We start from the raw sequence: 14,561 nt of genomic DNA on the forward strand, positions 1-14,561 counted from the left end.
ATAAATAAGTTCTGTGATTCTCGCCTACATAATACTCGTGGGCGTGTGAATACAATGCATGTCTCCAAAATCTGTCTTTTCAGTTTTATGATCAGAAGTTTGCAAAAACGAGTGACCGCACCGCCAGCCGTTTCCGTGAGTTGAGATCAAAATGTAGCCGTGGAAGCGGAGAAAGAGGTGCGGGCTCCACTTGGGACTCGTCCCGGTCGAAGCTCTCTCTCTCTCTCTCTCTCTCTCTCTCTCTCTCTCTTTCTCTCTCTCGTGCTCCCTCTCTGTAACAAAAATGAAAATTGGTCAAATAAACATCATTTCAAACAACGCTGACCGTAATCACGCGGTCCATATTTCAATTGCATTGCGCGGGTTCCTTCCAACGGAGACGGCCGCGTGACCGGGATGCCCCGCCGTTGATGAATTGCTTGTCGGCCTCCGGACCTTTTTGTCATTCTTTAGTTGCTCCACGTCGACATGAGGAGAGACAGCAGCTGACCGTGTCCGGATAGGTTAGCGACGCCTCCATTTGTGTTTGTCCAAGGCATACGGGTCGATTTTGTCCATCAAAGCGTACTTCTTGTCGTAACGCTTTCTTGAAACAACGTCTAATGACGAGCCCCGAAAGCGAAAGAAAGCTCAAACGATGACGCCCATCAAAAGCGTTTGCAAACTTTGCAAAGTCAACTTCTTCATTTTGGCGTTTCAAAGCGGCAAACAACTGCAACTGCAACCAGAAGGACGCGTCACGATGGTCAGGCCCACAAAGATGAGCGGAACCGCTCGGAACCTCACCCGGCCGCTTAATTCCGTGGCCTCGGCGTTGCGCTGGAAGTGGTTTCCGTCGACAATCTTGACATTTTTCTCATATTTTCGGCAAATGACTCCGTCTGCCGTCGAGATCGGAGTTTGCGGGGCTGGCGGAACTTTTTCGTTCAACGGCCGCAGAGAGAAAAATCCAAGGACGAGTCAGACGCTTTGACAAACATTTCGTGATTGCAAAGCAATGGCATCTTGTTTTAAGTACAGTGGACGCGGTCACCAAACAAATTCATTCATTCGTGGCCAACACAAAAAGGAAGCGTACTCTAGTTGTGGTGGAAGAGGCAAAAGTTGACATTTTATCTGCGTCATCACAGGCAAATCAATTCGAAATAATATTTCTATATAAATGACTGACTATATAGATGAATTGGACCCTATTGCCCGTCAATGTGATTGTGACTGCGACTTGTCAGGGTCCACGTGGCCTGCGGTCGGCTGGCGACCGGTTCAGGGTGCGCCCCGCCTCCTGCCCGACGACGAGGGATGGGCTCCTGCGACCCTTATGAGGATAAGTGGCGAAGAAAATAGACGGATACATATCGTGTATCCCTGATGTAAATACATTTTCATCCTTAATTTAAATGTTCGACAATCAACATAAACTAAATTAGTTAGTTATGTCTCAACTTTAACCAAAAAAAAAAAAAAAAAAGCCACTCGGGAGCTTGGAAAAGGCTCATTCCAGCTAAACGGGCAAAACCGACAGCTTTTCGGAAACTACTGACGCTTTCTGAACCAGAACTAGAGAAGCCACTAGAAAAGAACAGAAAAGGGAACAAAAGATCACTGGCAAAACTAACCCGAAGGAATCCAATCAAATGGATTCATCGCCAGCAGCGTGCTGTCCTCGCGACACCTTACTACTAATGTCAAGCTACACAGCCTTGTGTACGACAAACAAGAAGCGCCGTACACAAGGCGTTCTTTTCTTGCAATTACGGAGGAAGTAAGACATTTGGAACAAAGATACAGAAAAATATGCATGGCACTGCGCACTGTGCGCCATTGTGCAAAGTACAGGTAGCTAGCTTATTAATGCTAAACAGAACAATCGCTGCATCAACGATCACTCGTTTACATCGAGCTCTCAAATAAAACCCAATTGTGACCTCAACCTAATGTCCGCGAACGTACCATACTTACAAAGACGAAAGTTTCCCAAGGTTCAAACGTTGAGAAGACATTCGACGTAGTTAGGAGTCGCCTTCACATTTTTCATGTCCGCCATGCTCGTCTTCTGCCCGAGACACGTCAAAGATCCTCCGTGCCGTTCGGCATCCGAAAAAAACTCCTCGGGTCGCTCGTGACGAGGACCAGCCAAGCGGCTGAAGCTTTAAACGCGTTAACGTCGGTGATGTTGCGGCTCGGAGGTTTTCACACCATTGAGCCGCGTTGGCCAAGAGGTTTAATGGCTCGGTGGCAACTTTCCAAAAACGGCAGCGCCAACTAGTGGCGACGCTAAAAAGCGCGGCTGCAGTTGAAAGAAACAACAAGCTTGCGTGTAACGTTTGCGCCGTTTGACGCAAACTCCGCGACCTCGACAGAACCTCTGTTGACGGAGCTAAAGCTCGTCTCGGCGAACTCAATCGGAACGGACCGTGGGCCGAGCCGGCTCCGCTCGCTGCGCCCCGTCTGGAGCAGAAGCTGCGCTAACGCGATCCATATGTGGGAACGGCGGCCCCCGCCGGGGACGGACGGGGTGAGCGCAGTCATCGTCTCGCTTGATCTTCGAGACGTTACAGGGGTCGCCTTCCCGCCCAGACTTTTGTCTTGGCCCGTCGGCCGCAAGAATCTGGCTGCGGCGAGGCCGGGAGTCGCGAATCGGAGACTTGATGAGTAATTGGAGCCCGAATGAATACAAGTAACGAATGCGGTCTGCGCTTCTGCAACTGAATGCATGCAAAGCAAACGTCTTCTCCGAGCGCTCCTCGGCTATCGAAAGACGCGCGCCGAAATGTCCTCGGGGGGACGTTCGAAACCTCAAACGCAAATTCAAAACGGATATAATTGCTCAAATAAATCAACGCTTTCTGTTGACGTGGAGCCTTCTTTGGAGACCATTGGCATCGGGCTCGCGCGACAAGCTAGGCGGCCCCGCCAAGACGATGAAAAATGTCATTTTTGTGAAGACAACAACAACAACAACAACAACAAAAACCAGGATTTCATTCTAAGGACGTAGCATCCAGCCCGCCAACACGCTGCCTCCTGTCGGTCGGGAGAATGAAGTGCAAAAGCTGGCACCCGATGGTTGCCTTCCCGTTCCCGCTCGTGGCGGATGAGGATGCTCTCTCTCTTTCCCACTGTGTCTCTCTTCAATTTTGTTCCTCCCCCTCCCCGCAGGCGGTGGGCTACAAAAGGCGAGCTCGCCTTCTGCACATTCGCGCTGACGGCGGGGGAGCGGAATGAGTCTGGGGCCGACGTACCCCCCGCCCCGCAAGAGAAAGAAAGAGTCCACCCGAACCCGTCTCCAGGTAAGTTGTGGGTTCACCGGGGTCAGGAGTGGAGCCACGCGTCGTCGTTTGTTTTTGTTCAACTTGTTTATGTTGGGGGCCGCCAGCTGTCACGAGACAACTGCAAGAGGGAGGAACGTTCACACCAGGAATGTTGGCTGGCTCACCCCGTTTGGGATTTAAAAATGCCCAAAGTGGTACTTTTTGTTTTGTGTTAAGAGGTGAGACGTTTACGGGGGAATTGTGGCGAAGGCCGAGAGACCATTTGGAGGAGTCAGATGTCGTAAAAACGGCTGTGTTGAGTCCATTTTGCCACTTTTTCCATCTGAAAAGTGTTTGGAAAAAGTAGAAAAATAGATAGATGTGAATCGTGAGGAGATTTTACAAACAGGACCCAACGTCCCGGGGCGAGGCATCGCCATTCGTCACACCCGCAAATTGTTGAGTTGCTGACGATCGCCCCAGCATAGGCCGTTTGTCAAGTGAGTCCTGGTACGCAAAATCTTCCTTTTCGGCGCAGAGGTGGCCATTTTGCGGCCTCCCCCCATCTATGATCATTTTAGTTAGCCCGTCTATGGCATTTCACATTCTATTTTCGCATTCAGCGAGTGGACTTTGTTGGATGATTTTCGAGTCAACCTCCACTTGAACTGACAACTAAACAGGTCAAAGCAAGCAAGGGGGAATGTCGGCCCTTCAAAATCAAAGTATGACAAGAGTTACAGTCCATCTTCTTGGGCCACATTTTGTGCTGGGTTGTATCACGCAATTGTTACATCAGTGGTGGTGGTGGTGGTGGTGGTGGTGGTGGTGGGGGGGGGGGGGGGGACATCTTGTTACAGTGCCGCCTTTAATTGTGTAAACTTGACTTTTTACAGGCTGTGTTGAGTCCATTTTGCCGAAAGTATTCGTGAGCCGATGGGGACGGTTTTTCCTATAGTTTTGAGGATTACTATGCTGTGATTGGACTGTCACCTCCACCCCCCCCCCCCCTCCAGTCAACCGCTCTGGCGACAGGATGATGCAAAGTTCACATCATTTTCCAACAGAGACAATCAGACGCTTGCGGTTCTGTCAAACGGGGAGAACCCACAAGAACCACAGGCGTCAACAAACGCTGGCTAATCACTTCCAGGCTGTTCTGCTGAAGGGGTGCCGGGGGTTGGGGGGATTGTGTCATTTAACAACAAGCCAAAACGTCAAAACATGACATTCAAGGCCAGGCTGCTTCCCGTGTGTTCTTCGTCCGTATTTCAATTTGATCGAAATTCAGCAGTTTTTCCAGCGCCGTCTTCACCGGGCGGCAGGCTTATTTCCGTGACAGCGGCGTCACTACTTGTTTGTTCTTCCAGGCCAGAGATCCCCGCTAAATCAAATCAGAACCTTCTGGAAACCCAGCATGCGGTCAACAGACAAGATCGGCTACAGAAGAATCAAAGCATCTCCAAACGGGCAGGAAGCCAAAGAAGGACGGAAGGAGGAACAACGACAAAGGGTTAGATAGACAACTGAGAACCTCACCTCCCGACAAGCGACCCAAATTCCACAAAAGGACACAACTTGTTCAATCACTTTAGCATTTTTTTTTTTTTACATCCAGAGATTTCTTTGCAAAGAGGAAGCGCTCATTGATGAAATCTGAAAAAAAAAAAAAGTGAATAAGCGAGGGGCGGTGTGCAAATCACGGGCGACGTGTTGCAAAAAACAAACGACAGAAATTCTAACCGTACAACGGCAGAAAGCTTTTTGCCCACAAGCAAATACTAAACAAATTCCAGAAGGCGGAAAAAATGGTCAGTGTCATTTGCTTCTTCTCGAAGGAATCAAAAGCAGTGATTTCCACAACAAAAAAGAAAGAAATCCCTTGCGGCCTCCGTGAAATATTTGTCCCGTTCTCTTCAGGATGATTGACAGCCCGCTGACCTGATCAGCACCAGCATGCCCGCAGGGCCGGCGGGCGCTCCACCTTCCGGGCGGCCCGCGGTCCCGGTCGCCCTGTTCCTGCTCCTGCACGCCGCCCTGGCCCAGAAGCCGGCCCGGCCGCCTTTGGTGGGCCGCCGGCCGTTCGTGGCCGCCTGGAACGCGCCGCTGGACGTGTGCGCCATCAAGTACAACGTCAGCGTGGACCTGGACCGCCTCTTCCACATCCGCGGCAGCCCCCGCGCCGACTGGTCCGGCCAGAACGTCACCATCTTCTACGCCAACCGGCTGGGCTACTACCCGCGCTACACGGCGCAGGGCGAGGCGGTGCACGGCGGCGTCCCGCAGAACGGCAGCCTGGACGGGCACCTGTCCAAGGCCCACAAGGACATCGAGCACTTCATCCCCGCCGAAGACTTCCGAGGCCTGGCCGTCATCGACTGGGAGTTCTGGCGGCCGCAGTGGAGCCGCAACTGGCACAAGAAGGACGTGTACCGCCGTATGTCGCGGGAGCTGACCGCCAAGGCGTACCGGAACGTGACGGCGGCGCAGGTGAGGGTCGCTCGCGGCTTCCCGACGGCTGCTCCGAGTTGAAGTGCCGTCGACGATGGCCTTTCACACTATGCGTTAGCATTGAGCTGCGTTTGACGTTTCCCCTTGAGGATTTTGCTGTTTAGACAAACGGGGGCAAATATAGTCCCATTGATTGCGATTCCAAACTCAAAGGAAAAAGATGCTTGTCTGTTGATTCCGACCCGAGTATTCCCAGTTCAGCGAATCGCCGCTTAGCCGCTTTTAGCCGGCAATTAAAAGGGAGCATCCGATCTACCTGCGCTCGGCCTCCGTCCAGATCCCGACAATCTCGGAAAAATGGATTCGGCCCTAAAAAAAATCCCAAACGGAAAAAAACGCACCATCCTTGAAAGATTACAAATGCTGGAATAAAATGATGATACAATGAGTTCCACTGAAATCTATGACTTCTTATTAATTTGTGGTCCACTTTATAGTTCCAGCGTTTTTCGGGCACCCCGAGTCACTGAAATATTTCATTACGTCATCTAAAAGTAGGATAGCGCCGTTTTTAGTTGTTATTTGTTTTTGGGGGGCTTTGAACACAAACTATTGAAAAATTGGGCCGTTGTTCAAAATGGCCACTTGGGCCCCGCTCCAGGTGACCTGGACACAAAAGTTAGTCGGAGAAGCCCCTCGGTACCAACTCTCCGATCCATGAAGGCTTCGACTCGCTCGCGTTCCAGGTGGAGGAGCTGGCCCGGCGGCGCTTCGAGAAGAGCGCCCGGGCCTTCATGCAGCGGACGCTCCAGCTGGGCACGCGCCTGCGCCCCGACGGCCTTTGGGGCTTCTACCTCTACCCGGACTGCCACAACTACAACCTCCACGAGAACGACTACACCGGCCTGTGCCCGCTGCTGGAGAGTCTGAGGAACGACGAGCTGCGCTGGTTGTGGAACAGCAGCACGGCGCTCTACCCGTCGGTGGCCATCCGCAAGTCGCACGCCAACAGCGTGGGCAACCTGCACTTTGCCCGCCACCGCGTGCGGGAGGCGCTGCGCGTGGCCTCGCTCACCTCCAACGACTACGACCTCCCCACATTCGTCTACCTGAGGCTGGGATACCGAGACGAGCCGCTCGCCTTCCTCACCACGGTAATGAACGGACGGACGCCACTTACGCTGTAACCCGGAAAATTCTCGGACTTTCCGGTGCGATCGGACGCAACGCAAAACCTTCTGAAGTTTGGCAAACTGCCGGCCCCGCCATTTGACACGTAGCGCCTACAAGTCGCGTGTTTCATTTTAGGGGCGTGCCTGGGGACAAGGCTTAATGCTGACAGCGTGAGCGAGACACGACGCGTTCCGCTTGTATTTTGTCAGTTTTTGCACAAGAAATGGCAGAGCAAATCGCTTGGATATGATATTTTCATCACCCGTCCGCTGACAGCGACGCTGGAGTCAAGCCAGGCAGGGCCACAGACCTGCTCTAAAGCCGGTCGATGGGCTGGGAGGGAAAGTGCTGACGTTAGCGCCGGTCCCAAAAATTTGGGGGGAAAAATATGGAAAAATCCCAGGGCGCACCAAGCTTCAGTTGGCTGCAGGGAATCTCATTGAAATGTAGCCTTTGTGATATACGGCTCGACTTTCAACATCAATTTCATCCAAAAAAGGACGGAAAAAAAAAAAAAGGACTCTTGGGGCCGATCGCCGCGTTTGGAAAAAAAAGAAAAAAAAGGAGGAGCGATCACTGATCCGATCACAAGATGGAGGCATGAGTCTGTTTAGGGGCAAAAAAAAGTCTTTATTGTTCAAAACGTCTATATTTACGATAAGCAACGTACGTTTGTTCATCGACTTATGCCAGTGAGGCAAAGCGACAGACAGAACAAAAGAATGCTCTTCGATTCGATGACAGCAATTCATTAACTTTTTTGAGTCACTTTTTTTTTTTTGGGTGGGCGCTGAGGTTTTTCCAACCGTAAAGTATGTGGTTGGAATTCGCTGCTGTGGTCACATCGTGTTCAACAGAACGGCACCACGGACCACCAGCGCTAGCTTGCTAGCTATGTAATGTTTTGTTGATGGCTTGTGATCCGTAGCAGTTCTAAAAGAAGGAGGTTTTACATCTTGCGCGACTCTTATAAGGAATAGTTCCCATAAATAGAATCGTCTCTCGTTGCTCGGTTGTTCTTGTTGTGTTTGCGGCACGACCGGCTGCCGGAGAAAAATTCCTTGCGTGTTTTTACGCACTTGGCCAGTAAAGCGGATTCAGATTCGGAAATGGAAAAGAGGCGCTAACACACTAACCTTGAGCTCTCTGTGTCCTCCGCCAGAAGGATCTGGTCCAGACCATCGGCGAGAGCGCCGCGCTGGGAGCCGCCGGATTCGTCATCTGGGGAGACCTCAACCTGACCACGTCGCGGGTGAGCAACAGAACCCCTTCTTCTTCTTCTTCTTCTTCTTCAGAATCACATGTAGGGACCAAGTACGTAACAACACGCGAGGAATTGATCCCCGGCGGTCGATGCCGCCCTGCTACGACATCCGTGTTGCGTATGGACAAGAACAAACAAACAAATGAAAATGAAGAACAATGGATATTCCATTTGTAGGAAAATATTTCTTATTGGAGTCACAAAATGCGGTCTTCTTGTTCTTCTTTGCAACCCTACACAAACTTCCATTTCATATAATCAGTCAAATGGCGAGTGTAAGAATAATCTACAATCGAAACAAATCACACGCGTCGTTAAATCTGTCAATTTTTACACCTTTTGCCCCTTGAAGGACGCAATACTTCACTGAGGCAAAGCAAGATGATCACAATCAATCATCCAAATTTTAGCCAACTAGCTTAGCTCACAAATATCCATCGAAGTGACGTTCTGTACAATTCCCTCTTGTTCTAAACGCCACGTTCCAAGTGAAGTCACTGACTGCGTGAACTTTCCAATTTGCCGATCGTCTCTTGCCACCGATGAAGACGTTTGTCGCGTTTGTTTCTCGAGCGGCAGGCGTGGAGGAGGATCTGGCACAGCTGCTCTGTGAAATTGCGCTTTACGAAGCCGTCGTGTCCAAGGGATCCCTGCAGGTGGCGGCATTACAACGCTTTGGATTTTGGATCATCAATGCCGCTTTTCAGTGGAAGATAAAGATTGGCGGCAGAATCTGTCTGCCCTTGTCCCATCAATTCGGCGGAGAGAAATGCCAACGCGTCGGCAGTCGGACAAGTTTAGGCATCCCGGCAGAGTTTTAACGGCAGACACGGGCGACGCGTCCAAAGTAGAACGTGCGCGTTGTATTTATGCGGGGGGGGGGGGGGGGGCATGGCGCAATTCATGCCAGCGGTTGTTGAACGTTGCGCTGGCGCCAGGCGGCGAGTCAGCCTTGCTCACAACTTCATTGTTGTTTTATACTTTGTGGTATCAGAAAAGCAAAACAGAAATACGAGTGTCAAAACTCCGCAAGTTTCTCCTTCACACACACCAATACGCTCTCTCGGCTTTTGGGTGTTTTGTAACCCGCCTTCGACTGCTGATTGCTCCAAAAGTTTTGTTTTTGAGCGTCTACTCTTTCCCTTGGTGGCTTGGCTGCTTCACGGGAGGCGAGATTCTGTGAGTCTTGACGGGTCCAAATGCTCTCAAACGCCAACTGGGAATATGGGGAACGGACGCCGACGTCTTAGGGTCTGCTGTAGTGTCTGAGAATAATATTGATCCTTTAAAAGAGCAAAAAAAAAAAAAAAAAAAAATGGATCCAGAATGTGTGTTCAGCGCTGTGCTGCCATCTTGGGGATTGGGCGTGGCACTCTCCTCCATTCCCAAAGAAAAAACTTTTTTTTTTTTTTTGGTTTCGTTCATGATGCGCAAATAAAACAAACGCTCCGTCCATCAATGTCGCTGATTTTGTCTGCTTTTGAGTGGACGAGGTTTCTTGCTGGAAGAGTTTTGGAAGTGCGACAGTACGACTGAAAACCTGATGACACTTCATCCAAAATGGAGAAATAGTTGATTCATGACATCCATCCATTTTCCTAGAATATCGTGTAGCGTAATCTAGAAAGGTACAGCGCCAAAGGTGTCAAGAGTCGAGGCCCCAGAAGCTGCGTACACCCTCCACTGGTCAGCAGGCAACGGCAGCACCCACCGAGAGAAAGGACGGACCGGTCGCCAGTCACGGTCAGGGCGCATCTAGACAGACGGAGGACAGCCTTAATGTTGTCTGCTCCAGGTTAAATATCGTAGCCCCTTCTGAAACAAATTGCTCACCATACGCTACGAACGATACGCGGCCAAGGCGCAACCGCGGCTACTTTTGTCTAAATTTGCCCTCGTGTTCCCGTTCTCTCTGCAGCACAACTGCACCAAGGTGCGCTGGTTCCTGAGCCACCGTCTGGGCCAGTACATCACCAATGTGACGCGGGCCGCAGAGTTCTGCAGCGACTTCTTGTGCCAGAACAACGGACGCTGCATCCGCCGCAACCCGGGCGCGCGCCACTACCTGCACCTGAACGCCGCCACCTACAGCATCCGCCCCGCAGGGGGCGACGGCGACTTCAGTGTCAGCGGGTGGCACTCGCCCAGGGACCTTCAACTCCTCCGGGATCGCTTCCGCTGTCATTGCTACGAAGGCCACCGGGGCGAGCGCTGCGACAGCGCAAATGAGGTGCGGGAGGAGGACGACGGACCGCCGGGTGGGGGCGAGGACGACGACGACGACGAGAAGGAGCGACGGAGGGCCGAGTGGGAGGATGAGCAGGCGGGCCAGGCGGAAGAGGGTCGTAGCGGGGCGCCGCCCACCCTCGGCCCTGCCGGTCTTTTGACACTCTCCATGCTCTTGTTGAACTTTCAAGAAACACTTTTCTCATTAGTATGTTAACGGTGACGCTAACATGCTAACAACTGCGCATCACAACGCAGCTCATCTGAATGTAATGATTCCAAGCCGACCTAAATCCTTGGTCAAAGGTTCGTCAAGCTCTCCAGTCACGTTTGTCACGTGATGTTTTGCCGAGGGTTCGCCCCGACGCAAAATTTGCAAATAGTAGATAGCTTATATCATGGGCATCATACTCCAACCATTTTCACATTTACCAAGGATAAAAATAGTTCACAACAGCTAATGGTGCTGGTTGCCATTAACACTTTTTAATTGCTAACGAGGACACAAGTACACAAAATAAAGTTAACATTATAATTACTGTAAAAAAAAAAAAAAAAAGGGATCTGAGGCCACTCTTGCGCTACACTGCTAGCTATGCTAACAGTGCTAACTATGCGCCATCCCTCTTTTTGTACCTTTGAAAATGAGATTGTTGGCTTTTGTTCCCCGGCGAATGTGAGCTAATGAAGCCGACACACGTGTATGGCTTCTACCACTAGCAGGTTGTGTTCGTGGGTTGCGACGAGTAGAAGCTAAAAGTTCTACTGCCAATCAAAAACAAGAGGCAATGTTGTTGCATAAGAGATCTCATTTCAACTAAAAGCTTGATCATTTATTTTTCTCTGTGGTTTGATTCTGTTGAATCTGTGATGCTAAAAACAACAAAAGGTTTTTTGTTTTACAGTTAGCGAATGCTAATGTCTAACAATAAGCTCTTTGCTCAGCGTGAAGTTTGAAATAATGGTACAGCTTCTTTTCATTTCTCACTTGATTTTATTAGCGTAACTAAACAAGAGTATTTTGTCGTACTCTCTTGACTTGAGAGCGCTTTTTTATTTAGGGGAATTGAACTAGCGGATGTAGCCGCAACGAACACTGAAGAAGAAGTCGCCGTCGGCACATAGCCGAGCTGAAGTTATGACTCGGTGCTTTTCTGTGGTTCTTCACTTCCTCCTCATCACAAATTCATCAAACCTTTTGCCTTGCCTCCTTTCTCCGAGTTCTGCCAACCATCCTGAATCAGATCAGCAGCAAAAATGATTGGTCACAATATGATAGTCGCGGTATTATTTTGATATTGTTGCCGTGAGCACAATCTGCCGCTAAAAATATTAATAGTGTTTGTGTACGTCTACAGTAGCAACCTATTTCTGTGTTGATACACAGGCTAAATGCCAATTGCGTTCTGGCAAAGTGCAAGCCGAGCACGTTAGTCGGCGTTGACCACAAAAGTCTCAAACTGCCGGCCCGCGAGACGCTAATTTGTGGCCCCCACCTTATCGGGAAACGTTAACGTCAGTGCGGCCCTCCACGTTTTCCGTGAACGGCATTTTTACACTGTTGTGTGCGGAGCTGACGAGCCTGCCGATCTCGATGGGCTCTCGGACTCTCGGGGTCTCGGGCTCGCGGCCTCTCGGGCTCTCGAACTCGCGGGCTCCCGGGCTCCCGGGCTCCCGGGCTCCCGGGCTCTCGGGCTCTCGGGCTCCCGGCACCCGCCGGGCTTGATACAAGCAGAGAAACATTTTTGCAGTGAGTGAAATTTGCAGCAGCGTTGCCATGGAGGTTTTTATGAGTAGTTTTGTTAGGACCCAGGGTCCTTGCCCATCTTATTTTGTGAGAAGACGGGACTTTTTTAAAAATGTGAATTTCACATTTAAATTGTGCATTTGTGCCCGTGCGGCTCAGCCTCAGCCAGATTTTGAGACCCCAAAAGTCTCAGAGGCCCACTGCTGCCAACATCCCCCACCCTAACACCCCTCCCTTCACACAAAATGGAGAACTCCTTCTTCGGTATACGTAAGATACGCCAGGTGTCAAACGCGAGATCCGGCCCGGCGCGTCCTCGTATGTTCTCTGCGGAAGTAAATCATCCGACTTTAATGAATGTTGCTAAGATCGGTACCAAAATTTCAAGCTACCAAATGTGCTAAACATTTGACATTGATCTTTTTACAGTCACTTGTGTATAATATTTCTCATTCACTGTACGGTATATGTTTTCCTCAACTGCCACTGCGGGAAATGTGACCCAAACGATTCTGACGCCGCCTCCGCCGGGTCAGATTGTGTATCTCCAATAACTGCGAAAAGTCCAAGTGGTTTCCCGGCTGGTCCAACACAGCACTTCTTTGTTGTCCTTTTCAAACACATTTTCATCTGCCTAATCAACTGCAACAATTACTGTTCTTGTACTTTTAATGTCATCATTGTGGAGTAGAACTTTGGGCAGGTGAATGTCAATACTGTACACTGCAAATAAATATGCTATCAATCGTCACCATACCAGTTCTCCTCTGTTCAAGTACTGTACAACGGCGCAAAGTGTTTTGTCATTGAACGTGAAGAACTAGAGAAGCGTTGTCCGTTCCTTTTTTTTTTCAGTTATTTTCTGATTGCGGAAAAGCAGAAGATGTGAACGAGCGACAGCAGATGGACGATGACTGATAAACAAAAAAATGTCAGCGCAATGCGCTTTGCGGCAAAGTGACCGACTACAGCATTGCGCGCTTTCCTGTTTCACACGACAAGAAGCCCAAAAGAACCAAAGCGAGAACTTCCTCGGCACTTTGCGCAAACACACGACAGACACAGGTACGAACTTATTCTTGCACTAGTTTCATCGAGAACAATTATATTTATTGTATTTATACGTAGAAATCCTCCCACAATCAAGCCATATTGTGATTTTTTTTTTTTTTTTTTTTTTAATGAAATGTATTTCAGTCATTTAATGGGTAATAAGTTACGGGAAATGAATATGGTGCCATTTCACATGTCGCACTTGTAACCCTGGAAGTGGAATTTCGACAAGAAATTGCCCACACTGATTGAAATACTCAGACCGAATCAGGACTCGTGAGTCCAAGATCTCCGTGAGCCAGGCTACCGGGTACGAGTCCTCTCGGTCGGCTGCCGGCTAGTGGACCGAACCGTCGGGCGTCTGAGTCTGCTCGGTGAAGTGACAGAACCGAATCATCTGAGTCCGTTACGACAGGATTGAATCGGTTCTTGGACTTCAGTGAGCAGCCTCGTTGAAAACACCACAAATGAAAATGATTTGGTCCGTTGCTTCAGCATCTAAGCCGGATGATTCGAGTGCATCGGGCCGCCTGGACTGACTCTCATGATGCGGTTGTATCGGGTGATCACAGTCGAAGAGATTCGGACTTACTGGGTCAGTGGTGACGGATTTACCCAAAACAAAGAAGATTCCAACGTTGAAGTGATTCGTTTCTGTGGCGGTTTGTTGCTTCTCGTAAAAAAAATGATTGAGTTGTAGACGGTGGAGGACTGCTTAGAGCGTGTGCCTCTCAATTCTGAGGACCGGGTTCAAAAGCCAGCCCCGCCTGTGTAGCTTTTCACCGGGCGCCCCGCTTTGCTTCCACATCCCTAAAAACTGGCATACTCTGTGAAATGAAGACTCGAAATTGCCCTTGGGTGCCAACGGTTGTTTGTTTGAATGTGCCCTGTGATTGGCTGGCAACCGGTTCAGCCCGACGATAGCTGCGATTGGCTCCAGAACCCCGCTGACCCGCGTGGAAGAAGATGAGCAGATTTGGTTGAATCGCTCGAGTGACTCATCTTCTCAGCCTTAGTTCATCAAGGACAAAAAAAGACTCGGTTGCATCAGTTTCCTGACTTGGGTTAGCGGACTAATCGGAAACAGAGAGAAACAGACTCAGATGATTTGAACGCGTCACTTAGACGACTCGACAGGGTCACTGGATCCATCTGGGACTTCAACAACTCACCGACTTGACTCCGTGGACTGACTGCCAATTCACGTGATCGGTTCCCTGCCTCCGGGTAACGGACCTTACCGGGCAAAACCACACATTCAGAACATGGGGAGGTTTGGGTTGAAGCTGGGTTGGAACCCATGTCCATAAAGTTACGACATTTCCAGACAATACGTCTTTTCACACAAGGATTTGGGACAAGGGAAAACTGTTGCTCTCCTTTCTTAGTCCTGAAC

At 50.0% G+C, this 14,561-nt stretch overlaps 1 protein-coding gene across 3 annotated transcripts; it reads left to right on the top strand.

The window, feature by feature from the left end:
• The first annotated feature begins 3,158 nt into the window (after positions 1-3,158).
• hyal4 (hyaluronidase 4) lies at positions 3,159-12,833 on the top strand. Of its 3 annotated transcripts, none has more exons than XM_061841116.1 (6): positions 3,159-3,290; positions 4,622-4,764; positions 5,172-5,741; positions 6,449-6,856; positions 8,038-8,127; positions 10,058-12,833. In XM_061841116.1, exons 3-6 carry the CDS (start codon positions 5,208-5,210, stop codon positions 10,580-10,582), a joined length of 1,557 nt encoding a protein of 518 aa, XP_061697100.1. In that variant the 5' UTR covers positions 3,159-3,290; positions 4,622-4,764; positions 5,172-5,207; the 3' UTR covers positions 10,583-12,833. The 3 variants fall into 3 exon arrangements, with proteins under 3 accessions (XP_061697100.1, XP_061697102.1, XP_061697101.1); XM_061841118.1 differs by having other exon boundaries at positions 8,041-8,127; XM_061841117.1 differs by lacking the exon at positions 4,622-4,764 and having other exon boundaries at positions 3,182-3,290.
• The last annotated feature ends 1,728 nt before the right edge of the window (positions 12,834-14,561 follow it).

The sequence above is a fragment of the Syngnathoides biaculeatus genome, chromosome 14 (genome assembly GCF_019802595.1).
Source record: "Syngnathoides biaculeatus isolate LvHL_M chromosome 14, ASM1980259v1, whole genome shotgun sequence".
In the NCBI taxonomy this organism is placed as follows: domain Eukaryota; kingdom Metazoa; phylum Chordata; class Actinopteri; order Syngnathiformes; family Syngnathidae; genus Syngnathoides; species Syngnathoides biaculeatus.